The 25541-nt window shown below is 37.8% G+C and overlaps 2 protein-coding genes across 5 annotated transcripts in view; both read right to left on the bottom strand.

The window, feature by feature from the left end:
• The window catches only part of itgb5 (integrin, beta 5), a 41190-nt gene extending 31158 nt beyond the window's left edge, over positions 1 to 10032 (bottom strand). For 2 of the 4 annotated variants that reach the window (XM_067408737.1, XM_067408740.1), the window contains exons 1-9: positions 9545 to 10032; positions 9028 to 9113; positions 8530 to 8737; positions 8196 to 8445; positions 7038 to 7206; positions 4871 to 5032; positions 3877 to 3972; positions 3699 to 3788; positions 2062 to 2196 (exon numbers count right to left, since the gene is read on the bottom strand). In XM_067408737.1, the coding sequence (XP_067264838.1) occupies positions 2062 to 2196; positions 3699 to 3788; positions 3877 to 3972; positions 4871 to 5032; positions 7038 to 7206; positions 8196 to 8445; positions 8530 to 8737; positions 9028 to 9113; positions 9545 to 9659 (1311 nt within the window). In that variant the 5' untranslated portion in view covers positions 9660 to 10032. The remainder of the gene's footprint in view (positions 1 to 2061; positions 2197 to 3698; positions 3789 to 3876; positions 3973 to 4870; positions 5033 to 7037; positions 7207 to 8195; positions 8446 to 8529; positions 8738 to 9027; positions 9114 to 9544) is intronic. The other 2 variants (XM_067408741.1, XM_067408738.1) reach the window with 2 other exon arrangements.
• A 2543-nt stretch (positions 10033 to 12575) lies between these two features.
• Positions 12576 to 25180, bottom strand: rbm44 (RNA binding motif protein 44). The gene is made up of 18 exons (XM_067410421.1): positions 25054 to 25180; positions 24203 to 24257; positions 23918 to 24024; positions 23749 to 23823; positions 23605 to 23656; positions 20920 to 21050; positions 19889 to 20844; positions 19741 to 19799; positions 18790 to 18954; positions 18525 to 18690; positions 18411 to 18451; positions 15761 to 15851; positions 15562 to 15646; positions 15362 to 15478; positions 15160 to 15224; positions 14997 to 15070; positions 13137 to 13350; positions 12576 to 12935 (listed from the first exon to the last, which is right to left on the bottom strand). Exons 1-18 carry the CDS (start codon positions 25157 to 25159, stop codon positions 12657 to 12659), a joined length of 2838 nt encoding a protein of 945 aa, XP_067266522.1. The 5' UTR covers positions 25160 to 25180; the 3' UTR covers positions 12576 to 12656.
• Positions 25181 to 25541: the final 361 nt, after the last annotated feature.

The following is a 25541-nucleotide window of genomic DNA, read 5'->3' as shown; positions in this document are numbered from 1 at the left end:
CACTGTATTATAGTCGAGAGCTTGGGGGGGCAGGGAGCGCGCGATTTAAAGGGGCCGCAGCCTGAATCGGTGCATAGTTAATGATGCCCCAAAATAGGCTTTTTAAAAAATGTATTTAAAAAAAATCTATGGGGTATTTTGAGCTGAAACTTCACAGAAACATTCAGGGACACCTTAGACTTATATTACATCTTGTAAAAACTGGTTCTAGGCTACCTTTAATGTTAGTGTAATAATAAACAACAACTACTGCTACTTTTATTATTAAGTGTTTGGATTATATATCAATAAGCATAAGCAAAAATATATTGGTATATCAATCAATTTGTACTTTAAAACACAAGAGCCATCACCACTCCTGACTGTATATAAACACCCACCACATTCCACATATCCTTGCATTTGCACAAAAGCGAGCAAACATTAAAAATTCATATAAAAGTAAACCGATGTTTCCTGGGACACCATCCAACTTAATATAGGATTAGATCAATGTGTCATGTATGGGAGATTTTAGTAGTCTCTAGGGGCATGAATCCACTTCTGTGTAAAGAATCTAAGCTAAACTTTAGAATCTGGACTAGCGCCTCTGTATCTAAGGCCCGTGTTTTTCCACAGCTCCTCACCCAGAACAGATCTGCCCTATTGTGCGAGCCCATTGAAATGCAGCGTCCGACTCCTCTGAGGGTTCAGTGGAGGACTGTGAGTGATACAAGGGATTGTGTTTGGGTTGTGCCCCCCTTTCTAAAGGAATGATTGGCACTTGGGCACAGTGTGACAAATTTCCCTCGTGGACGAGACAAAAAGACCCCAGCCTATTGGAGCAGCCAGAGAAATTTGGGTTGCTCAATTCATTGTGGTTATTCAGTTCTACCCCTCCACGATTCCTTTACAATCCTTCTCAGCATTCAATTAGGCAGAATGGGAATGGTAGAGGAGAGACTGGAGAGCTCTGCTTAAATCCTCGAGGGTCAGATCACTGCATGGTGACATGTACCAAGTAGACCTATAGAAGTTTTACAATGTCCGTCTAATTAAGTATGGGAGATCCAATCATGACAATATACACCATCACCATGTGAACACTAAAAAGCAAAAGCATTCTTTCAGAGTAACCCTTAATTATACAAGCACTGTTGGGTACAACATGTGGTCTTGATTGCTTTTGTAATCTGCATGCTATGATACTGTAATATTTAGTTACTTTGAGAGGGCTCTCTAAGCAGTTTCATCTATTTCAATCTAAACAGAGAGCGAGTCTGCTGTGGCTGACAGAGCATAAAGTTATGAGAGTGCAGAGCACGGCATGTTATTCATAACCTGCATGTTATCATTGAGCAAATAACACATCATATATAACACAGGAAGTGCAAACAATATGCCTGAAAATGTGTGATAGTATTTCATGCAAGTTCCTTGGACCTGTTAAAAATCACTGCATTACCAATTATCTGTAAATGGCCAGAATCTGTGCATAGGGAGTGTCTGAAATCTTCCTGTCAATGCATTTAGTTTTCAATGTTATTTCTGACTCAAATAATAGATCTTCTGGTGTTAATATGGCCAAATTTATGATTTGAGTTGGAATGAAAAAAGTCATGCTCTGGACTAAACATTTCACATCCTTTCCATGAACTCTTTTACTGCATTTCCCTGTCACCGTTTTTCACTTCCTTAAGAATAGTGAAAGAAAATATGTTGCTTTCACTTCCAGGGCATTATATACAGGTCAACAAAGGCCAAAAAAAAAAAAAAAAAAAATCAAACTGTGTGTAAACGTGATCTGAGCACTCTGGAAGACTGAAATGTCTAAGCTTTTAGGTCACTTTCTCTGCATCCTCATTAAAAGTACGACTACCATCAGTTCCCTTTCAGTAGTACGAGGCAACAGGATACAGGATACAGGATACAGCACCCTGTGCTCAATCCAAGAGGTATAAATAAGATCTGAGCTCCTTGCCACAGGCCTCAAATACTCAAGTTGCAGACTGAGAGATAGAATCTGCTGTCATCCATTTGTAAAAGGCACAAGCATTATTTGATAAAATATAAAGAACTAACCGTGTCACCAATTTTGAGGTCAGCACACTTGCGGAGGCCGGTCAGGGGCTGGCCGTCTTGGCAGGTGGCGGTGAAGGCCAGACTGAGATCTTCAGGATGGTCCCACACGCTCAGCTCAACTTTCGACCTGATGTTCTACATGAAAAAATGAAAACAAAAATCAAGCACAAAGCAGTAACATTCACTAGTAACAGTTTTAAAGGTAATGGAGATGTTCCAAAATTACACACTTGGTTTCTATAATGCTTCAGCACCAAAAAGAAAAACCACAAACATTCAATCACATTCTTGGACCACATACTACCATAGAAAACACCACCAAAAATGATCATTTCCATGACGGCAATCATAGTCTTGGGTGTTTTGGCATATTTTGGTGTAAAATTACAATCAGGAGAGATTGTCTCTCACAAACACACACACACTCTTTAGCCAAAGAATATCCCACCACAGCAGAGATCTTCCAATACAGCAACAAACACAGAGTATCAGATCTTCATTAGCCAGAAATATCAGACTACAAAGCTTACTGTGTGAACTAAAGCAAACACATGGACGAGGCCATCAAATGTTCTGCACTGACAAAAACAGGAAATTCCCAATCTTATGTAATCATTTGATCACAAAGTGAAGACAGCAAAAGAGCAAAGGTTTTCTAAATTAGAGAACACATCATCTGTTCATAATTCAGTTCAATTTCTAACAATTTATTAACTGAAATGGGTAATTAATTTGGTTGCCAATTAAGCTGGAGTCAATTTACACAGAATACTTCAGGTGAGTGATTGTTATTTAGTACTGTGCCATAGTGTTGATAAAACCGTTGCCTGACCCTGAAGCGTTCACCATATTGCCTGGAAATGAACAGTGCGTGTATAATGGGCTGTCACTATACATCACAGCCTCAAAGCTGAACCTTAAAATACACATACTACACTCTTGACAGGGAACAAAAGCATGAAGGGGTCAGTCATCAAGAGCATTTTCTTTTATGTGCACCTGTGTTTCAAATGGGATTATGAAGGGGTGCAGGAAGATGTATTAGGTTAGAAAAACTATAAAAACACTTGTGCCTGCCTTGCACTCCAGAGAGGAGTGCAGCGAAATACCTGCCAGTAGGTGGTGGCAAGTCACTCGCTGTGTCCGAAATCAAATACTTCCCTACTTTATAGTATGCAAAAAAAAGTAGTATATCTGAATGCATTGTATTCCGGCGAGATTCTGAAGTGCGCATTTGATAGACACTAACTATCCCATGAGGGCATGGGAGAGGACTTATGAATGTCAGTGAAGCAACGCAACTGATGCTGGCATTTCACGTGACAGTAACAACATGGCAGATGTAGTACATCCAAATTTCATTCATACTACCCGCATTCATACTATATAGAATGTATTTTAACGGTCGTGAAGTAAGTTCAAATTCAAATGTAGGACCTACTCAAACAATACGTGATTTCGGACGTAGCGACTGTCTTAATGAGCAAGTCACTGAATCATTCTGTCAAATCAATTCGTTCAGAAACGTTGCATTGCATTTATAAACCAGTGAAAACAACGGGTGTTGCGGGTACTTCCCACGCCCATGGGACTATATAAAAATTCACCCACAGTAGAAAACGTTGATAAGAACTTACATTGTATGCGTTCACAATTAGCTGAATAATGTTTTTGGAGTCTTGGTCCAAAATTTCCACTGTAGTCCCAGGGATCAACGCAGTGAGATTCTATGGGAACAAAGACATTAAGAACACATTAAACAAAACAAATACAGCTCAACACTGATCAAAATAGCTTATGATGAATGAGAGGTACCTTGTAAAGAACATAGTGTCTTTTGGTTACTGCAAAGATGAGGAAAATATTGTTTTCAGCCAGTTTCTCTCCAAGAAGTGCGAGTGAAGGGTAGTCCTGTGGAGAGATGCCACATGTCAATATATCAGTAAGATACATTCAAGCAATCCCTCACTCCCTGCAGCACTCTTTCTGTCAGGAAGTTTGCAAAAGGAAGTCATCGCTCTTGTGATTCCCCTCCACGGTTTCCGTCATCCTTCCCACCCATTTCCTCTGACTACAGCTACAGGCTACTAACAGGCTCTGCTACCAACCTGCCAGAGAATCCAGGGAGTTTGTGCTCAATCTCTTTAACCAATGATCAGCGATATATTAAGCACATTTGAGTAAAGTTTCCTTACAGAACAAGATATATTATAATAATTACACACATTATATATACACACACATACACTATATATATATATATATAAAATCCTAGTTTGCAGTAGAAGGCACACACTGCCTTTGTTTGTTTTCCTTCTGGCTGAGCGATCTCTCACACTCAAAACTCAGCTGCTTTGGATGGAGCCCAAACTGCTAAACGAGCACCGCATCTGTTCTTGCACTTTGACATAAATGAGGGGGGTGGGGGGCAAACGTTTTATCCAGTTCAAAGAAAAAAATTATGAATATCCAAGAGACATCACATGGTCAAAGGAAAAGGAAACAACAAGAGCGTAAAAGCTTCCCATTAAAACTGAATTATCTGCAAATGCCTCGGAAGATGTTCATCAGACACACACCTGCTGGGGTTTTAACCATGCATTTCAGACAATCATTACATGTTATCGTCAAGCATTTTTAGCTGGTGGGAGTTAAGGGCAAGCAATTAGACGTTATGCATGTTTAAATAAAACAAAAGCTCATCCAGACAGTCTGCAGTTCATTTCCCCAGAGCAAATTAACATGTAGTTTTCACATTTGAAGACTTAAAATTTTAAATTAAATGACTTTCAAGGTATAAAGGCTTTACCATCTTTGTTGCAGCGCTGTACTCGTTCTTGTCGTTCAGGTGACACTGTCCATCGTGAGGATGCACTAGACCACCAAGCTTGCCATCCAAAGCCAAGTGAGGGACGTCATCGGTGGCAAACACCAGGAGGTGATAGGCCTCTTTCCTCCAGCCAATCTTCTCCTGCCACAATGACACCAAACTCTTATTTATACCAGCATATATCTTTTTGCATCTCTATACCATGTTCATTTAATTGTTTCACAGTGATTTTTATTTTAATAATTATTCTAATTAGTTTGTAGTACATTAAGTTGATGGATCAGTTCAGTTATATTACAGTTGCCAGAATATGCATCAACATATGGACATTATCAGAGTTTTTCAAATCAAACACGCATGAGAGATATTTTTAAACAAATGTATTTCTTGAAAATGAAGTATTAGTAGTATTAATACTAATTTTAAATATTAATTAAGTAGGTAGGTAGTACATGAAATACATTTTCGCGTTTTGAAGTACTTTGCTAATTATTTTATTTTAGAAATCTGTCAAACTTGTTTAAAACTAAATTTTTTTGTCATTTATTAGGCAAATTAACAAACAACTATAGTCTTTATTACATTATTTATTACAATATTTTATTTTTATTTTGTATGGCCTCCTTTGGCCTTGATAATAGGTGGTCATCCAATTCACAATTTGTATATACACAGATCAGGCATAACATTATGTCCACCTTCCTAATATTGTGCTGGTCCCCTTTTTGCTGCCATAACAGCCCTGACCCGTCAAGGTATGGACTCCACTAGACCCCTGAAGGTGTGCTGTGGTATCAGGCACCAAGATGTTTGCAGCAGATCCATTAAGTCCTGTAAATTGTGAGGTGGGCCTCCATGGATCTGACTTGTTTGTTCAGCACATCCCACAGATGCTTGATTGGATTGAGGTCTGGGGAATTTGGAGGCCAAGTCAACACCTCAAACTCATTGTTGTGCTCCTCAAACCATTCCTGAACCATTTTTGTTTTGTGGCAGGACGCATTATCCTGCTGAAAGAGGCCAGAGCCACCAAGAAATACAGTTTCCTTGAAAGGGTGTACATGGTCTGCAACAATCTTTAGGTAGGTGGTACGTGTCTAAGTAACATCCACATGGATGACCCAAGGTCTCCCAGCAGAACATTGCCCAAAGCATCGGACTGCCTCCGCCGGCTTGGTCACCCATGACCCTGTCGTCGGTTCACCACTGTTCCTTCCTTGGACCAATTTTGATAGACATTGACCACTGCAGACCAGGAACACCCCACAAGAGCTGCAGTTTTGGAGATGCTCTGACCCAGTTGTCTAGCCATCACAATTTGGCCCTTGTCAAACTCCCTGCAATCCTTATACTTTTTTCTGCTTCTAACACATCAACTTTAAGGACAAAACTTTCACTTGCCTAATATATCCTACCCACTAACAGGTGCCATGATGAAGAGATAATGCGTTATTCACCTCACCTGTCAGTGGTCATAATGTTATGCCTGATTGGTATACTATATTAATTACGGCCTCATTAATTTAAACACTAAATTAACTTAAAAGAAATTAAGGCAAAAGGGTTTTTTAAATTGGTGACAAATCACAGTTTATAGATTCATATATCATATTCTTAACCTAAAATCTAGATACAAAAAGGATTACTCTAATACCAGACAGCACCTGCTAACTAGTGCTTTACATGGCTTAATAGCCAAAAACAGGATGTTCAGTCAAGAACTGAGAAACGCATGGCAAATTCAACACAAAAGATCTCACTAGTCTCACAAACAAGAGCTAGCACTGAAATAACTAGCATAGTGGATACATGGGCAAGGTTCTCCTCTTTCATTCAGTGTAAACCACAGTCTCTTTCTCTCATGCATGCTGTGATTGTGCCTTTCATGCCAAAGCAAATATTTTTACAGCCTATGATGTCAGGCAATACTAGCGTCTCTCTTTTAGGACTCAAGACACCTGTATCTCTTCTGGGAAAGCTCAGAAAGCAAAGGGAAAAAAAAGGATATCTAATGTCAAGACATTCTCTCTTTTCATTAAACCTTGCTGGACAGGCTTGCTGTCTCTATAGGGAATTGAAGGAGTCAAAGAAGCTTAAATGATGATTAAGCAGCAAAATAACCAGTCCTGAGTGACTGACTGCTTACCTTGCAAACAGCAGCCTGCAGAATGGCATCAAACCCCCCCTCTGGTGCATCTCTGTTACGCGACACCATCTGCTTCTGCACTTCTTCGTTGAAACGATCAACCTTGTCCGTAAGAGACAAGAGGTGACGAAAGCCAAATGTGGGGACACAGTTTGGGAACAACTTATATCTGTAATAAGAGAGGAATGATAAATACCAGGAGCTTAAAAAGCAATACAGAAAACAAAACTTAAATGAATCCTAATATTGTGGGGGGGTTTTTTATATCATACTATATATTCAAAATTCAGAAAAAAGTATAATATTAGTATATCCAAACAGAGTAAATAGTCTTTAAATTAAATGCATTAAATTAATGAATTTAACATATATACGCATGTTGGGTGTGTTCAAATACATGAGTAAAAATTGTAAATTTAATTTTAACAGAAAATTTAAATATATATATATATATATATTTTAGTAATATTACTTTATTAAACATTCAAATAATATTAAACAAATTATTATTATATTAAAATATGATTTTAAGTTCAGGAAAGGGTAAATTGACGTACTATAGTTGCAGAACAAGGGACATTTGTCCCTATTGGATTTCTCTTGTGGTACAGTGAGCATTCAGGAGGACTGAATGCATAACCTACATGGTCACTGATGCATAATGGGCTGCGGGCTGCATGGAGTAATAGTTTCTCTGGGGGTACTGGCTGTACTGGCTTTGCAACCTCAATCTGCTCTGTTATACAATTCAAATTCTAACGTTACTTTGCTATCACTTGTGGTTATCATTCTGATTCAGTGTAGTCACTTTCACCAGTGATTTTTTTTAAAGGTTTCTCTGAGTCTGAATTAGATTAAGTTTAGACTTGTGAGTGTGACATAAGACTTTACATAAGTCCAAAATTGTGGCATGCCAAGTGCTTTTGGATTTCCAATGATGCACTTTTCTCCAAGACGAGGCTACACCAAAGCAGGGATATTTTTGGTAATACAAGGGAAATAAGTTCCTTCTATTCAGTTTCTTTCATTGCATAACAAAGGCAGTTACAGGGCAAAAGATGCAATAAGAGTGTTTTGTATTCAGGCATTAGGAAAGCCAATCCCAAACCTGTTTTACAGCTCATCACAGATCTGAGATCAGAGACATCTCTTTCTTACCCATTGCATGGGTTGTCCTGGTACTTGGGGGCTGTGTAGGAGAAGGGCGAGATGTTCTTATCCACAAAGGAGCCAAAACCAAGGCGGAAGTTACTCGTGAGCTTCCTCATTTCCTCAGCCAGTTTGGTGCCCAGGTTGCGGATTGTGTCCAGATCGTCCTTCATGGAGAGCGAGAGGTCCATCAGGTAGTACAAATCAACGGGGTAGTCTTCCACAGGGCGCACTTGTACCTCAAATGAAGTCTGATCACCTGAAGAATGGAAGTAAGAGTCATTGCATTAACATTTAAATTGATCTAAATTTTTCTTCTCTAAATCTATCAGCCAATGCATACCAGGCCTTAAGCTGAGAGAGATCTTTTGTGGGTATATCTGGATGACATCATACTGGGTCACCCCAGAACCTTTGGAGCTCAGGGGTTTGCTCCGCAACAGAGAGCTGCCACTCCTGGGATTCTCTATAAAAGGAGCATCGCATCCTCTTTTCAGTAAGTTCTGGCTAAAGTCACATCGTGAGGTGAGTGTTCTGGCCCGTCCAAAATCCTGAATCGGGGGGAAAAAAAGATCACTGTGGTAAGCAATGCGAGGAAACCATTAAATAAATGAGCAAACACACAAATGCAGGGAAATAGAGCACTAATGCTCTTAGTAAAGTGTTGACAGGTCAAGTGTATTAAAAAGAATAAATAAGTGGCCAGTCTGCCTAGACAACATTTGAATGGGTCTATGATGCTTATAATACTGTCTAGGTATGCTGCTCAGTAGGTTGAGACACAGCCACACTCAAACATCAACTGTCAATCAGTGTCTCGCGGGAACGCGTGCGCACGCACCTCTTGCGCGCACCAGGCGCAGCTCGGGTGAATGAGGAAACATTCTTCACAAGATGTGGCGCTGCCGCTCATGCAAACATTAAGACCTAGGAAAAAAGAAAGCCCAATTCAAGCCAAATAGAAATTATGAAAAATGTACATTTATCTACAGACGCAATATAAAGTCACGGAATTGCTCAAAGTATCTAGGGATAAACTGACCCCTCATTATCATAATGGAGAAATAAAAACATACATATTTGAATAAATAAAATTAATTATTACAGGAACTAGTTAGCAAATCCGTAAATTAATTAAAAAAAAAAATTCATGCATTTATCATTTACGTTCACAAAATTCACATCTATTTATTCATAAGCATTATGCATTAAAATTATTTTTCGTATTTGCTCCTCCAAAATAAGAGATGTAAGAGATTTTAAATCTCTTTGCTTCATTTTTTACTTTGTATCTAAACCATATTAAAGGCTTTCGAGTTAAATACAGTCCTTTCACTAAACACTGCACTTATACTTACCATTGACGCTGTGAATAAATATTTCCAAGACTATGTAAACTAGAAGAGCCGGGTGACGTGTAAATGGGCAGCGTTTCCACATTATTCCTTGCAAAATCAAAACCCCGTTCAACATCAAAGGAGTTTTTTGTCCAATTGTATATAATGATTGTATTATTTTATATCACGAGTGGCTGAGATCTTCTCTTTGTCCATCCTCTCCACATCACAGCGGCACATGCATGACTGAAGTTAGCGTCCAGTGCAGAGAACTGCATTGGTAAACACATGAGTGAAATCCGAGGCGTGATCCTGCAACTCTAAACAATAATCCACATTCGAAGTTATTGTTACTGTCGCGCTCTGCCTGAGGTCCAATGCAACAATTCAGCATGCACTACATCCATACTATGCTTTAAATCTTCAGTCGCAAGAACATTTAAACTTCCTGAACAGGCTGTTTTTATCCATCCTCCGGTTGTTTTCGGCGTGGAAGTTCAATAGTTGAGCGACTACCGCGTCCCTCACATTACTTAAAACTCCGCCCATATGGGAGACGATGAGACGGGACGATTTTTTTCCAATCAGTTTTCAGACAAGCCCCGCCCTCTGCAACTGGAATTGGCTAGTAGGGCGACTTCCAAGCATGCTGCGATTGGACAGTTAACAAGTCATTCAATTTTTGTTACCAATCAAAGAAAATAACAATCAGGCGAAGGATGGGACAGTCATGTATGAGGGGAAAAACGAGAAAGAGCCATAAAAGAACTTTAACCCTTTAGTTAGTTGTCGATTCTTTAACTTATGAAATTAGATTTAGAGCATTTTTGATACGTCAGTAGTATCTAAGTTAAGTCCTTTAAGATCTGGCTTGGAAAGTTCATCCAGCCAGTGGAGTCAGCAGCCATGTGACCCTCACTAATTACACCGCCACCTGTTCCACAGTAAGAGCTATGGAAGTAGTATTAGGTAGCTCAAAGAATATAAAGTTGTTCTGGTTAACCTGAGCTGACAGGAGTGATAAAAAGGGTCCCTTTCACCACTGACCATTTTTAAATTTGCAAAACGGCCTTGAACACCTGGCTTGAAATGTTCAAATTTAAATAGTGCAACCCCAGGCCCAGTGCAGAGATACACCAATCAAATCATTAACACTAGAAGTCCCAGAGAGCAGCCATTTGGCTTTTCTACCTATAAAACCCGCAGGACAGCCGATGGGCTGGATGTCTTTAGGCTAATATCCTTAATCAGCTGTGAACAGTTGCTTTTGTTATGTAAACAATGTGGGGCCATGCTGAGCCACTTCAAGGAAACTTGTGTTTCACTTTGCCATCTTAGGGAGAAATCAACACACATGTTGTTTTTTTTTTCCTTTGTTGCTGAGATCTATTGATAAAAAATATACAAAATAAAATAACCAACCATTTGTACACATATTTACAAATAATATTAAAAAGTGAGTGAGTACATTCCAGCAATCACTCACAATCCTGGCACTGCCTGGCAATATATTATAAATACATTTTGTATATATTCATTGTATATTAATCTTATATTTGAAATACATCATAAGTCCATTTTTAAAAGTGTTTGAAAGATGGCTTCAAGTGTACTACAAGTGGTAACTAAATAAATTTTTCTATACAGAGATAGTATGTTAAAAGCACATTTTAGTTCAAATTCATGGTGTCTCAAAATAGCACAGTTGAGTACACTTAGATTTTCTTAAGACTATCTTAAGAAGTACTAAAGAAGAGCTTTAAGTATATTAAGTACAAAATAAGTGCACGGAAATAGAGCACTGTACATTATGGAAGTGTAAAAGTGTACTAAAATAAAGTGTATTTTACTGCACTTTTTTTTTCACCTGGGTAGACACTCCAACACTTTCCGTTTGGATTAAGATTATTTTTATTACCACACTGGCAGATATTGATCATTTTACTTAAGTAAAATGCACTTAATTTAGATCCCCCCAGGAAACAAGACTAAATATCATATATAATTTTCTCATATAGAAAATCCATCTTGATTTAAGATTTTTTTTTTTAATTTACTTGAAATAGGATAAAAAAATACTTAGTATGAAAAGCATTTTTGCAGTGTGAATGAGTGAGTTAACTTTTTAAACATCACTTGCACTCCCTCATTTCAGGGTTAACATACTCAGAGTTTTCACTTAACCCACTGCAAAAAATGCTGTTCTTACTTAGATTTTTTGTCTTGTTTCTAGTCAAAATATCTTAAAGTTCTTAAATCAAGACGCATTCTTGACAAGTAAAAATAATTTTCTTGTTTTCAGGAAAAATAAGTCAAAATTAAGTAAGTCTTTCCTTAAAACAAGCAAAATAATCTGCCAATGGGGTAAGCAAAATAATCTTATTTCAAACCAAGAATAAGCTAAATAATCTTGTTTTCAGTTTGGACTAAGATTATTTTGCTTACCCCATTGGCAGATTATTTTGCTTGTTTTAAGGAAAAAGTACTCAATTTTGATTTATTTTTCCTGAGAACAAGAAAATAATTTGTACTTGTCAAGAAAATGCTTCTTGATTTAAGAATATTTTGACTAAAAACAAGACAAAAATTCTAAGTAAGAACAGCATTTTTTGCAGTGCCTCCTTTCTGTAACCGGCCCATGGTCAATCAAGTTCTCTGCTTTTAGCAGCCCTCCCTCCCCCACACATACAAACAAGCCACCAGCAACCATTCACACACACACCCCCAACCCCCCTGCAGATTGCTCAGGTAATGACCATATTTACACATGAATTGATGCTAATGATAGCCAAAAGACTAGCCAGTTAGCATCCACTTGGCTAAAGGAGGGTTACAAATCTCTGGGACTTCTAGTGTTAAAGAATGAACAGGAAAACAGTTTTATTTATGAAACACAAGAAAATGTATACATATATGCAGTTATCATAACTCTGGTAATAAAACTGAAATTCAAAAACTCTTAATTTCCACTATTGTTGAACTCAGAGGAAGTGTTACTAACAACGAATTACAACGAAATGGTTGTACATAACATACATGTTTGTTGCAAAAATGGAACTGTCAACTGGAATCCAGTCATACTGGTCAGGGAACTATTTACAAAGCTTTAACCGTTGCTTAAAACGACACAAACTTAAATACAAGTGGGGGTAGAGGCCTGTGAGAGAAGCTCAGAGGTCATATCCACTATAGATCTCAATGGAAGGCCACTGAGGAAGCCCTGATGCTTGGCCCGCAGTTCCAGCAGGGCATCCACGATCCTTTGGCGGCCTACGCTTGGGTGGCGCTCCAACAGCCGGGCCATGATTGTGTCAAAGCTTCCCATGGTGGCGTAGTGCTGTGGCACACATGTACCAGAGGCTGTGGGCGAGTCGCACACATTGGTCAACCGGTCCAAACTACAGCGTGGCCCCTGAGTCAAAAACATACGTATGAATGATATTAAAGGTTTGGAATAGAAAATCAAAAGTAGTACAATTTGGAAATATAATTTCTAAATTGTAGCCTGCCTGGAAAATTGCATTTCTTCCAGGTATTAAATAGCCTATTAAAATCCCTTACCAGTGACTGAAAACTTAATAAAATTTCTAAAGTGCCTGCCACTCATACTTACTCCATGTGATAAACTGTAAGTTACGCCCTTTGTTCCCAGTCCATCCCCTGCAGTTTCTGAAGTGCTGCAAGACTGATCACTCAGTGTAGGCTCAGCTAAAGCAGGCCGACAGAGTTGCACCACCTGGACAGTGTGACCTTGGAGAGAGCGCCCATTTAGTTCTTCAACTGCTGCCTTGGCATCGCTGGGATTCTTGAGATAAACAATAGCTGCCCTACATAAGCACAGACAAGATTGCAGTTTATTAGTGATGATCTCTAATGATGCTTGGAACTATAGCATTCAGCATTACTACAAAATCTGCAAAGACTGATGTAAAAATAAAAACAGATTTAAAGCATGCCACTGCCAGTTTAAGAACTGCAACCATCACAGTTTGGGTGTAGAGCTGTAAGCTCATGTACTTGCACAGGTACAGTGAGATTATGCACAATCATATTAGTTCAGTAAGAAATGTACGCCGTTTTTCCTGCTAGAAACATTTAAAGAGTGTTCAGTGCTTATTTACACTGACACATGTAGTTAAAGGGCTAGTTTACCCAAAAATGAAATTCTGTCATTAATTACTTACCCGTAAGACCTTTGTTCATCTTCGGAACACAAATTAAGATATTTTTGATAAAATCCGATGGCTCAGAGAGGCCTCCATTGCCAGCAAAACAATTAACACCTTCAATGCCCACAAAGCTACTAAAGACATATTTAAAGGATTAGTTTACTTTCAAATGAAAATTACCCCAAGCTTTACTCACCCTCAAGCCATCCTAGGTGTATATGTCTCTGTTCTTTCTGATGAACACAATAGGAGAATTATTAATATCCTGATGCATCCGAGCTTTATAAATGTCAGTATGCATTACCAAACGAGTATTAGCTGAACAAAGTATATCCATCCATCATAAACATATCACACGGCTCCGGAGGGTTAATAAAGTCCTTCTGAAGTGAAGCAATGCATTTAAAAAAAAAATAAAAAAAAAATAAAAAAAAAAATAAAATCCATATTTAACAAGTTATGAAGTAAAACATCTAGGTTCCGCCAGACTGTACGTCCTACGCCTTCCCTATTCAACTTATGGAACTGATGAGACGCCAGTTATGTTTTTTCCGTAATTTGAATAGAGAAGGTGTAGGACGTACAGCGTAAGCTTTTTGAAGAATACGGAAGGCATTATTAATATTTCTACGATTGTGTTCATCAGAAAGAATAAAGTCATATACACCTAGGATGGCTTAAGGGTGAGTAAAGCTTGGGCTAATTTTCATTTGAAAGTGAACTAATCCTTTAAAAGTTCATGTGACTATAGTTTAATACACACTGCAAACCACTGAGTCGAAACAAAAGATTCGTTAAGCTTTGAAGCTTCATGAAGCAGTGTTTTGAAATCGCCCATCACTAGATATTGTTATGTTTTTTTACGTTTCAAATACATCTTTAGTAGCTTTGTGGGCAATGAAAGTGTTAATTGTTTTGGTGGCAATACAGGCCTCACTGAACCATTGGATTTTATGAAAAAATATCTTAATTTGTGTTCCAAAGATGAACAAAGGTCTTTCGGGTGTGGAACTACATGAGGGTGAGGAATTAATGACAGAATTTTTGGGTGAACTAAGCCTTTAACTTAAACGGTTTGCCCACTGAGTAGTCACACAGTTGATAGCATTTACTGATATTCTGTTAATTACTGTCTAGAGAAAGGTATAATGCAATTAATACCATTTCTTTAAAAAAAATAAAAAATAAATCCAAAAACCTTAAGTGATGGTGGTGTCGATTGCCATTTTCTAACTTTGAACCAGTGTTCAATCACAGCTGTGCGCGTGTGTGGGCTAAATTCAGCATGTAAAGCGAATGCTTACCTCATATTGTTGCTGAAAGTGGAGATGCAGACATTCGTAGCATTGTACTTCTCAAACCAAAGCAGCACTTCATGCTACAGAAAATGTAACATTTAGTGGTGTCTGCTGCCCTCTAGAGGCCATAATTAACTTACTGAAAAGTTTACATTTATGGGCATCCTACCTCAGTGACATTGAGTGGTAAGCATGTAATGCATAAGAGGGAACTTTCTTTTGACTCATCAGTTCCTGTGAAAAAGTACATATTATATTCTTCCGGAACAGTATTTGAGTTTATATACTGCAAGTATAGACCTTAAGTGTTGTTGAAAAGAGAAAGATATTCACAAACCGTCACTGTCATAGTTTCAATTAATCTACTACACCTTTTTTATTTTCCCTCTTTTCATTCTGTTTCTCCATTTTTCCATCTTGATTTGGAGACCCAAGCTCCTCCTCAGCATCAAACCAAGCTTCACTGGCATTTGGATCCTTGATGGCACCTACCATAGCATATGCATACATTTCATTATATATATAAAAAACGATTCCTGTTTTTCTTTTTTTTTCAATCTGATATAAATACCAGGGGTTGTCTCAGTGGAAGCTCCATGATTTTTGTGTGAAAAGACCTCTTTATTGCTCTTGTTGCCATTACCTTTTGCTGCATCCTATTCAGAGAGGGCAAATACTGTAATGTTACATTTAGAATAGTCATATATTTCAGGTACAACTGTCGATTCACCACATTTAATCAAATAAATGGAAGTATGTGAATAAACTACCTGAGCAGATTCAGTGTCCTGACAAACTTCAGTGTTCGGTGCTCTCATCTCTTTACTTTCTTCATCCACTCCGTCACCACGTGCAATGGTACTACATGGAACAATAGAATACTTTGCACTTCTGAACATGTATGAGGCCATACACAAACATTAACCTATTCACATGTATCAAACAGCAAAATTCAGTGTATCAAGTGTTATGTGCGTAGTATAAAAAATAAAATAAAAAGTTCCTTGAGAAAGCAGCCTATTAAACAGCAGCTTGCAGTCACAGAGCCTTTTCTAGGACAGCAAGCCTACTTCGTTTGTTATACATATATCACTGCAAAGGCAGACATGCTGATATTATGTGGGGAAACAACCCCACAATGCAATGCAGTACAGGACCAAAACAATGTCATTCATACATTTATTCATCTACACTACTGTTCAAAAGTTTCGGGTCTATTTTTAAATGTTTTTGAAGGAAGTGTCTTATTCCTAAATGTCTACATGTATTTGTAAAAAAAAAAAAAAAAAAAAAAAAATACAGCAAAACCGTAATCAAGGTTCATTCATATTTTACCAATACATTTCCATGACTTGAGGCAAATATTTATGATCTATCATTCAATGAAACATCTATGCATGTAAAATCCATGTTCAAATTCACCACAGCATCTTAACTAAAATTAATGTCACATGACAAATTATAATTTGTTAAACCAATATTATCAATTAAACATACATTCTACTATCAGGGTTCATGAACAACAGATTCAAGGACTTTCAAGGACTACTTTAAGCACCATTTATTTTATATCAAGCACCTATTAAAATTCACATCCCAGCATATGGAGCAAAGACCTCTTGGAGTACTTAAAATTTTAACCCTTCTATTGCATCCGTTTTTACCCAGAAGAGGTACAGAATCATTTGTACAAAAACACAGTTTTTAGTACAAAAAAGAAATTTTGTAAATGTGTTAATTATGGTTTTGTCATGTGCTGTCATGTTTTCCATTTTCTTAAGTTCTTTAATTCTTTCTTTCTTTCAATTTAAGGAGATAAAATTGATACACCTTTTGTGTTTGGGTCCAAACTGTAGTCCTACTGTAACAGTGTCCATCATTACTGCAGTAATATTAAAGCATATACTGACAGCTAAAGCCAAATTTATGAGGTATGTGATTTTTTTAAGTCATATGCCTCATAAATTTAATATAGAAGCTGGTTTCCGCCACAGTAAATTCTGACCCTCCCCCCCACTATTTACATCTAAATTCTGACTATTTTTTCCCCTCAGAATTGCAAGTTATAAAAACTCACAATTGTGAGAAATGAATCAGAATTGCCCTATAAAGTAAGAATTGGGAGTCACAATTCTGACTTTTTTCCCCCTCAAAATAGAGTTTAGTTCTCACAATTAATAGATGTCAATTGTGAGAACTCATTCAACTCATCTTATAAAGTTCAATTCTGAGGAAAAATACCTTTTTCTCAGAATTTTAAGTTAATAAGTTAACTTAAGTTATAAGTTAAGTTAATAAATAATAATTTTGACTTTATAAGACATAATTGTGACTTTATATCATGCAATTCTGATTTTATATCTCGCATTTGTGAGTTTATGGCTCACAATTCTGAGAAAAAAAAAAAAAAAAGTCAGAACTGTGAGAAAAAGTAGCAAGTAATTGGCATAAAAAGAATCAATGGTCGCCCAAGGGTGTTATATGCCCACCGTGATCTACTGGATGCAAAATGCTGCTCAGGGAAGTTCAAGATACTATAAAACGATGCGTGCTGATACAAGTTTTCCTCCCATAGAAAACGAAGCAAGAGTCTCAGAAAACACAGACACTGCTTATATGTTAATTTGTTTAAAAAGAAGGGCAAGACGGGCATGCTATAATTCTTTGCTAAATTTAATTCAATCACTTTCAAGGTCCTATATTTGTTTAAGTACTTTCCAGGGCTTGAATCCATGTATCTTAAATTTAAGTACTTTCAAGAAGCATGTACAGATATTTATGAAACATTATGACTTTTCCCAAAACCTTCTGTTGAAATTTTTATTTTAAAATTCATGACTCTTGCTAGGTTTTTCACAACTTTACAAACCCTGTGTAATATTGTGAAATATTATTACACTTAAAATAACTGTTTAAAATGTAAATGGAAAAATGTAATTTATTCTTGTGATGGCAAAGCTGAATTTTCAGAACCCATTATTCCAGTCACCAGCATCACATGATCATTCAGAAACCATTCTAATATGCTGTTTTGATGTTCAAGAAACCTGTTTTATCAATGTTAAACACTACTACTACTACTACTTACTACTACTACTACTACTTACTACCACCTACTACTACTACCACCTACTACTACTACTACCACCTACTACTACTACCACTACCACTACCACTACCACTACCACTACTACTACTACTTTTGAATGGTAGTGTATTCCAGGAGGTTTTGATTTGAAAATCTAGCCAAGAATTGACTGAACCACTCGCTTCCAGCATCCTGGCTGTGAAGTGCAATGTGGCAGCACCATGTTCCAGCATTCCAATAAAGAACTCATACCAGGGAAAGCAGTCAGAAAATGTACAATTTCTGTGAAAAGGTTAGTTTTAATATTTGTTTGACATATCATGACCACCTACCTTCCTGGACTGTCAAATGAGTCTAAATGGGCCTCAAGCACCTGAAATGAGACCTTATTACCTACTGTTTATATCTCACATACAATAAATTTCCAAATTCAAATTCTGTCATACCGATGCTGGGCTGTAGTTTCCCCTTGTAGTCATCTTTTCAGAGTCTACTGACAGGGGCTTAAGGTCATCAAGAGGAGTGCCAGCCAGAATCAGTCTCCTCCTCTCATGGTAATCTTTCTGTAGTGTATTCAGAGTTTCTGCTATGCTGTCCGGCAGTGCCCCAGTGCTGAGGTACATACAAATAGCTTAAGTTAGGATAGAATACCTCAATAGAAAATTGAGTTTGAATTCTTGTAATACAAATTCTTTCTGAGTAATATCTTACCCTTGATGAGCGCTTTCACCTAGTGGGGAAGTGAAGTAGCGTCTCCAGCAGTGCTGTTGGCACATGACAAACTGGAGAGCGAGAAGACGCAGCTCTGCTCTTCTCACTCGCTGGGCACAGTCACACCCATAGACTCTCCCGCAGTGGTCACCACCAGGACTAGGGCTGAGAAGACACATTAAAAACTTGACATATTTCTTGACATTTTAAAATCTGTTGCTTCAAAAAATAAATAAATAAAAATAATGTTTTGATGCAGTACATAAACAAAGACTGGAGCACTGTTTCACAAAGCTAATAACTGTAACAAAGTTGTCTTCCTCAAGGGGGCGCTTGAAGTCTCAGAAAGCCAAATCTTGAATCTTAATGTCTTGCTGGAGAAATTTTTTTTACACAAAGTATAACCTTCCTAATTTGTTCATTTCAAGGACTTGTACCTTATGTACAAATGGAAATCCTATACAGCAATCACTATAATCTCCAATTAAAAAAAAAAAAGAAAAAAAAAAAAAAAGAACATTCATCACATGACAACAGCTCTCTGAATGCTCTTATGCAGCTTGCTACAATAGTTTGGACTTTTATAATAGTTTCACTGTTTTGCAATAGTTTCACAGTTTTTTTGTGGAAACAGTGAATTTTCTCATGATTCTCTGATGAATAAGTTTTAAATGATTTTGAAGAAAACATTTATAGAAATCTTTTGTAAGATTATAAATGTGCAATGTGGCAGCACCATGTTCATTAACGTTAATTCAGTGGCTATCAGTGTTTCTCAGATTATAAATTCCCTTTATGAAGTTTTTGAAGCAAAGTTTTGGTGGAATGGACTTTCAATGGTGGGACAGAAATCTCTCAGGATTTATTAAGATCTTTCAGAAAAAGAAGAAAAGTCTTATGGGTTTGGAACAACATGAAAATGTTCATTTTTGAGTGAACTAAGCACATTACCTTTCCTTTCTACTCAGCCGTTTCAGCTCATTCTCCGTCTCCTTAAGTTTTATGAATTCCTAGGAGTAAATGATCAGCACATTATTCACAGCTCATTTGAAAAGATCACATCTCCAACCGTTCCATTAGGCAAACAAATATATGATACCTCTGTGAGGACATCCAAGTCAGACATGCAGACTTCAGTAATAGTGTTCTTTTCAGATGTGGCCATTTGTACAGTTTGTGTATCTTTCTCATGGCTGACAGCTAGCAAGTCAGTGTCAGTGGCTATGTTTTTCACCTGGAAGATCTGACCAACCTCTGTTGCACATGTAGAGGTAAAACAGGCTCTGAAATCACCACAGGCATCTATTATTTGGTCCACAGAAACTGAAGCACCACATTTGGAAGATACCACATTGATCTCTTCTATCTGTTGCTCATATCTTGAGTCTTGCTTCTTTTGCAGGTCTTCACGACTGTCTCCTGACTCATCAGCAAGCTCGAAGGAATTGCTGAGACAAGAGAAACAATCAGTAGAGTTTGCAGAAGTGGCATTGGCCATGGAGGCGTCTGAAGGTTCATCTGACAGTTCTGTACTGCCTTTGGTGGCCATGACTGAATCATTGTAGCCTGCCTCCGTACTTTGGCTCCCATCACTCCATACGGTGTGGTCTAAGCTGGTGCTACTGAAACTGTAGTATTCTGGAATCACTTCCTGATCCAGTTTGTGGTCATCTGCTTTTTCCATTTGATCATACAGTAGGTCTTGGTCATTTTGGATATAGTCATTCTTCTGAACCTGACTCTGCTTATCCAGCTCCATATCAAGGGAGAAGCTGGCCTGGGCTGTTGTGTCTTGGAAGTGTTTGGCGTCTTCCCTCTTCTCTACTTCCTCCCACAGCCGAGACAGGCACTGGGCATGGGGACACATTCCTTTACTGTACGAAGGAGGATGTGCAGCAGGGCTCCTTTCATCATACCTCTGTCTGGGTCTAGTGTTTAGGGTACTCTGCATGCAACCTGAATTAATATTTTGCTTTGTGACGTCACTTTTGGCAGTTAAGACATGCAGCTCTTCTTTCACACTGTTTGGCAGCAGCTCAAGTTGTTTCTCATTCTCTAAACAATAAAGTAATAATCAGTATTCTAGCTGCTAGATTAAGTTTTAAAAGTCTATGGCAGCACTCATCTTACCTGACACACAGACTTTGTCCTCTGAAACTGCAATGTGAACACCACACCGGCTGCACTTCTTGCTACCAAACGGACAACTAGTCCTACAGTTTTGACACTGAGATGCACCATAAAATTTGGGGTACCTGGAGCTAAAAGACATAATGCATTGAACCAAGTCCACATCCTACATTTTTCTTTTTCCAATAATCTGTAACATTTTTTGTGATGTACATCTGATTATGTTGCATGGCAACTTTAAGGATGCGTGATATATAGGTTCCATATCGTTTATTGGTTGATACCAGATTTTTAAAATATATTTCTATCAGTCGATAATTGTGTTTCTCATTCTCCTATTCTAGATAATGATATCCAATTTCTTAGATAATGGTATCCAAACAGTTGGAGGTCAAATTAGTTTTAGTGCAGCTTCAAAGGGCTTTAAATGATACCAGACGAGGAATAAGGGTCTCATCTAGCGAAACGATCGGTCGTTTTAAAAAAAAAATAAAAAAAATACAACTGTATACAGATGCTGGTCATATAATTAGAATATCAAAAAGTTTATTTATTTCACTAATTCCATTCAAAAAGTGAAACTTATATATTATATTCATTCATTACACACAGACGGATATATTTCAAATGTTTATTTCTTTTAATTTGAATGATGATTATAACTGACAACTAAGGAAAATCCCAAATTCAGTATCTCAGAAAACTAGAATATTAATTAAGACCAATACAAATCCACTGTGTGCAGGTGCCAAGTCCTGTTGGAAAATGAAATCTGCATCTCCATAAAGTTGGTCAGCAGCAGGAACCATGAAGTGCTCTAAAACTTCCTGGTATACGGCTGCGTTGACCTTGGACCTCAGAAAACACAGTGGACCAACACCAGCAGATGACATGGCTCCCCAAACCATCACTGACTGTGGAAACTTTACACTGGACCTCAAGCAATGTGGATTGTGTGCCTCTCCTCTCTTCCTCCAGACTCTGGGATTGTAACTGACAACTAAGGAAAATCCCAAATTCAGTTTCTCAGAAAATTAGAATATTGTGAAAAGGTTCAATATTGAAGACACCTGGTGCCACACTCTAATCAGCTAATTAACTCAAAACACCTGCAAAGGCCTTTAAATGGTCTCCCAGTCTAGTTCTGTAGGCTACACAATCATGGGGAAGACTGCTGACTTGACAGTTGTCCAAAAGACGACCATTGACACCTTGCACAAGGAGGGCAAGACAAAAAAGGTCATTGCAAAAGAGGCTGGCTGTTCACAGAGCTCTGTGTCCAAGCACATTAATAGAGGCGCGAAAGGAAGGAAAAGGGTAGAAAAAAAGAAAAGAAAAAAAGTGTACAAGCAATAGGGATAACCGCACCCTGGAGAGGATTGTGAAACAAAACCCATTCAAAAATGTGGGGGAGATTCACAAAGAGTGGACTGCAGCTGGAGTCAGTGCTTCAAGAACCACTACGCACAGACATATGCAAGACATGGGTTTCAGTTGTCGCATTCCTTGTGTCAAGCCACTCTTGAACAACAGACAGCGTCAGAAGCATCTCGCCTGGGCTAAAGACAAAAAGGACTGGACTGCTGCTGAGTGGTCCAAAGTTATGTTCTCTGATGAAAGTAAATTTTGCATTTCCTTTGGAAATCCGGGTCCCAGAGTCTGGAGGAAGAGAGGAGAGGCACACAATCCACGTTGCTTGAGGTCAACGCAGCCTTATACCAGGAAGTTTTAGAGCACTTCATGCTTCCTGCTGCTGACCAACTTTATGGAGATGTAGATTTCATTTTCCAACAGGACTTGGCACCTGCACACAGTGCCAAAGCTACAAGTACCTGGTTTAAGGACCATGGTATCCCTGCTCTTAATTGGCCAGCAAACTCACCTGATCTTAACCATCTATGGGAAAATAGAAAAATCTATGGGGTATTGTGAAGTGGAAGATGCGATATGCCAGACCCAACAATGCAGAAGAGCTGAAGGCCACTATCAGAGCAACCTGGGCTCTCATAACACCTGAGCAGTGCCACAGACTGATCGGCTCCATGCCACGCCGCACTGCTGCAGTAATTCAGGCAAAAGGAGCCCCAACTAAGTATTGAGTGCTGTACATGCTCATACTTTTCAGTTGGCCAAGATTTCTAAAAATCCTTTCTTTGTATTGGTCTTAAATAATATTCTAGTTTTCTGAGATAGTGAATTTGGGATTTTCCTTAGTTGTCAGTTATAATCATCAAAATTAAAAGAAACATATACATTGACAATATGTCAGTCTGTGTGTAATGAATGAATATAATATACAAGTTTCACTTTTTGAATGGAATGAGTGAAATAAATCAACTTTTTGATGATATTCTAATTATATGACCAGCACCTGTATGATTTATAAACACAAATGATTGCCTTGCAAGGCGTTTGGAGACCATTGAAGTCCTGGAATGTTTTTTGAAAATTTTTCTTAAAAATTATGAAGTTAATATTGAGATATGCATGGATGAATCATTCACAAAAAGATTATTAGCATGTATTTAGAAAACACAGTGAATTTCTCATTTCATGCCGACTAATATTGGTGCATCCCTAGCACCAGTTATGAAATGTATCATTATTAACAAAGCATGATGAACTATAAAACATAATGGTAGCAAAATCATATGAAGACCAAACTACAGAAAATTAAAATCTCACCTGTTTGATGACATAATTGTTGGAGGGGGAACGCAGTTTCTTCTGACGTTTTCTAAATTAGAATATATTTTTACACATTACACAAAATGCTTGCTCTGACAAAAATGAATAGTGTGCAAGTAATGTTTTACCAACCGAACTCACGTTTTACATAAACATACTTTCTGGTTACTTCAAGTGCCGGGTGTTTCTTCAAAAATTGTAGATACCCTCCCTCTTCTGATGATGAGAAAGCACAATTTCCCAGACATTTCCAAATTTGCCCACACATTTTTAATTATCAATGGTAATTTTATTCTTTCTATGCCCCTACGTTGTATTAAAGTCTTGTCCTCTGCTGTTAAACATTGGAACCATCCAAGCAACTTTGGATCTATGAGCTCCAGGTAATCATTGGCCAAGACAAGCTCGAACAGTGACCTATAATAAGATGCACAATTACCTCCCTCAGAGTAACAAGGTGAAGGTAGTGGTACTTCAAATTGTACTGATTCAAAGTTCAATGCTAAAAATGCAAGCACACTGATTTGTATGAGTAAGAGATGATGAAATTTCTTATTGAAAGTTTAATTATAAACTTTGATCAGCCATTGCTTACCTCATCAACAGAAACTTCCTTCCATCATTGGCATACAGTGGATCATTGTGAAAGCCTTGAGATGAGCAAGAAATTCAGAAAAAAGATTATCAATAGAAACATTTTTCAAAATGCATATATAACTGTTAGGCCTAGCATACTAACCACATAATAATGACGAACACCCACCTTCTATTAACTACATTTCTGTCAATTAATGGCATCTATCAATCATTACACAACATTTTGTCAAACCTGTTAACATTTGAGACATAAATAACTTCTGTGTATGCTCGTTAGATCCATTTTTTAAAGTTTTGTCCGTTGAACGTATCCGGGGCGCGCCCTTCACATAGCATGCGCGCACCATATACTTTAAAAAAAAAAAAAAAAGGCGCGCGCACAAAATGCGTGGCCGAGCGAATCAATGCCGCGATCGACGCACTCATATTGTGGTGGCGTTCATGTCATGTACGTTCAGCTCGTAAATACGAGCTTTCGTACATGACTTGAACGCAACGATAAATGGGACAAAGATCTCTACTACTGTCGTCGAGGGATTTTCAACGCGAAAATAACTTTAAGCCGTTTTCTGTGAAAATGCGAGTAAATTAAATGGGTAAATTAAAATAATGATAACAAATAAGTTACCAGTTTGTGGTAAAACGTTTGCTCAATTCCAAATCGGAATTAAGAAATCACAATTAAGAACACTCAAATGCGAAAATGAAAACTTGGTAAACCTGCCATTTACGTTATACTTTTAATAGGATACGAGGCAGATACGGGGTAAAGAAGGCCGATAAGTAACGTTACTACCCAAAATATGCTAATTTCTCAAATAGACCACAAATGACAAACGTTAAACTTACCAGCAGTCCCGTACAAAGGAAAGACTAGCCACATGGCATAACGATCCTCACATGTGATCGAACTCAAAGACCCAAAGACGTCGACGACAGGTGGAGGAAACCACATTATTTAAACACTTAAATTATCAAATTCAAGTAAGTCTGTTAGACTATGTTTGCACCGGTATTTATCGACAACAAAACAGTTATTAAGCGTATGTCCACCTCAGATAAAGCACCCTCTTATAATTAGCCGTAGCTGCAGCTGTGTGATTTATTAATCAACAGGCGCGAGTAAAATGCCGCACGACAGGAGAGTAATAATAATTACTGTCATTTGTTTAATTATTACCTAGATGATTTTGACTAGCCATTTTAACGTTCACTTAGATACTGTCAAAACAGTTTGTGTATGTGTTCTGGCGGTTAAAAAAATCAGCATGTTAGTAATGAAAAGTATGGCTCATTTCAGTGAATCGGTTCTTTCGAATAGTTTCAAAGAACCGGTT

Source organism: Chanodichthys erythropterus, chromosome 14 (assembly GCF_024489055.1).
Source record: "Chanodichthys erythropterus isolate Z2021 chromosome 14, ASM2448905v1, whole genome shotgun sequence".
In the NCBI taxonomy this organism is placed as follows: Eukaryota; Metazoa; Chordata; class Actinopteri; order Cypriniformes; family Xenocyprididae; genus Chanodichthys; species Chanodichthys erythropterus.
This window is presented reverse-complemented; position numbering and strand designations above follow the sequence as displayed.